The sequence below is a fragment of the Penaeus monodon genome, chromosome 24, assembly GCF_015228065.2.
Source record: "Penaeus monodon isolate SGIC_2016 chromosome 24, NSTDA_Pmon_1, whole genome shotgun sequence".
Classification (NCBI taxonomy): Eukaryota; Metazoa; Arthropoda; class Malacostraca; order Decapoda; family Penaeidae; genus Penaeus; species Penaeus monodon.
Window position 1 is genome coordinate 6,579,129 of NC_051409.1, and position 1,054 is coordinate 6,580,182.

The window sequence follows — 1,054 nt, forward strand, 5'->3', positions numbered from 1 at the left end:
TGTGGACAGAGTATGGCTTCCATGCCGGTCGCTTTTTGTACTTATATTTGTTATTACTGTCGGCGACGCGGACGTTTTAGCATGATCTATCACATAACATTAAATTTGTAAACTTGTTACAGTCTCACCTTTTCCTCCTTCCCGTAGAAAGAAGAAAGAGAAAACTTCGTTCCTATCACACTCGTCATATTTACAACCAATTTTCTCCTCGTTCAAACTACTTCATCCACTTAGTCACGCTTCCTTCCCTTCCTCTCTTCTTGTTTTTCACGAAAAGCTGCAAACTCCGTCAGAAAAAGGCTCAGTTACGCTCAAAACCCTAATTATTTGGTGTTATTTGCTTGGCGCTCCGCTCGGCTTTTCAAACACAGAAGGACGAGATTGTAAACAGAGATGTTGCCGACAGTCTGGCTTTCGTTATTATTTAATTTCAGGTATTATCACACTTTAAAAGAACAATTTTGTAAAACAAGAAACAATGTATTTTAATAATATACATCCTATGAAGTATTCATTATTGATATATCATGAGACTGTGATATATAATAAATCTAAATGATTATAATTAATGGCAACTAATAATTGAGCATTCAAAAATAAACAAAAAATGCGGACGATGGAAAAATAATGACAAACTTTTATTCTTAGCATTTTTAAAGTAATAAGCATATTTTTTCGGACTTACAAAAGGAAGTTTTGATATTGATTAGATATTGAAATCCTTGATGTCTGAAAAAACTGTAATGACCTGTCTAGTTCCTTAATTTCTAGACGTTATCTTCCTTGAAAATTTATTATATAAAGATAGTTTCGTATTACCATTATTCTACAAAGGGCTATGGGATTTCATATACAACCTTAAATTTAAAATTATACTTAAAATAATGTAATATTCGGTTGAATTTTCCTATCATTTTTCAGCTTGGGTCTTTATTCATGACTACCAAAGTCTGTTCTTTTCAAAGGACACATTACATTATAATAGCCATAGGACCTTGCTACAAAAAAACGTAAAATACAAATGCATTATGAAGCGGAGTAAACAGTAAATATG

General features: G+C 32.3%; 1 protein-coding gene across 1 annotated transcript in view; it reads right to left on the minus strand.

Annotated features, from left to right (window-relative positions):
• Positions 1–391, minus strand: part of LOC119588520 — a gene marked incomplete at its 3' end in the record, with an annotated part of 5,082 nt that extends 4,691 nt beyond the window's left edge. Inside the window, 1 exon segment of the mRNA XM_037937164.1 lies at positions 129–391. Coding sequence (XP_037793092.1) covers positions 129–188 — 60 coding nt within the window. The 5' untranslated portion in view covers positions 189–391.
• Positions 392–1,054: the final 663 nt, after the last annotated feature.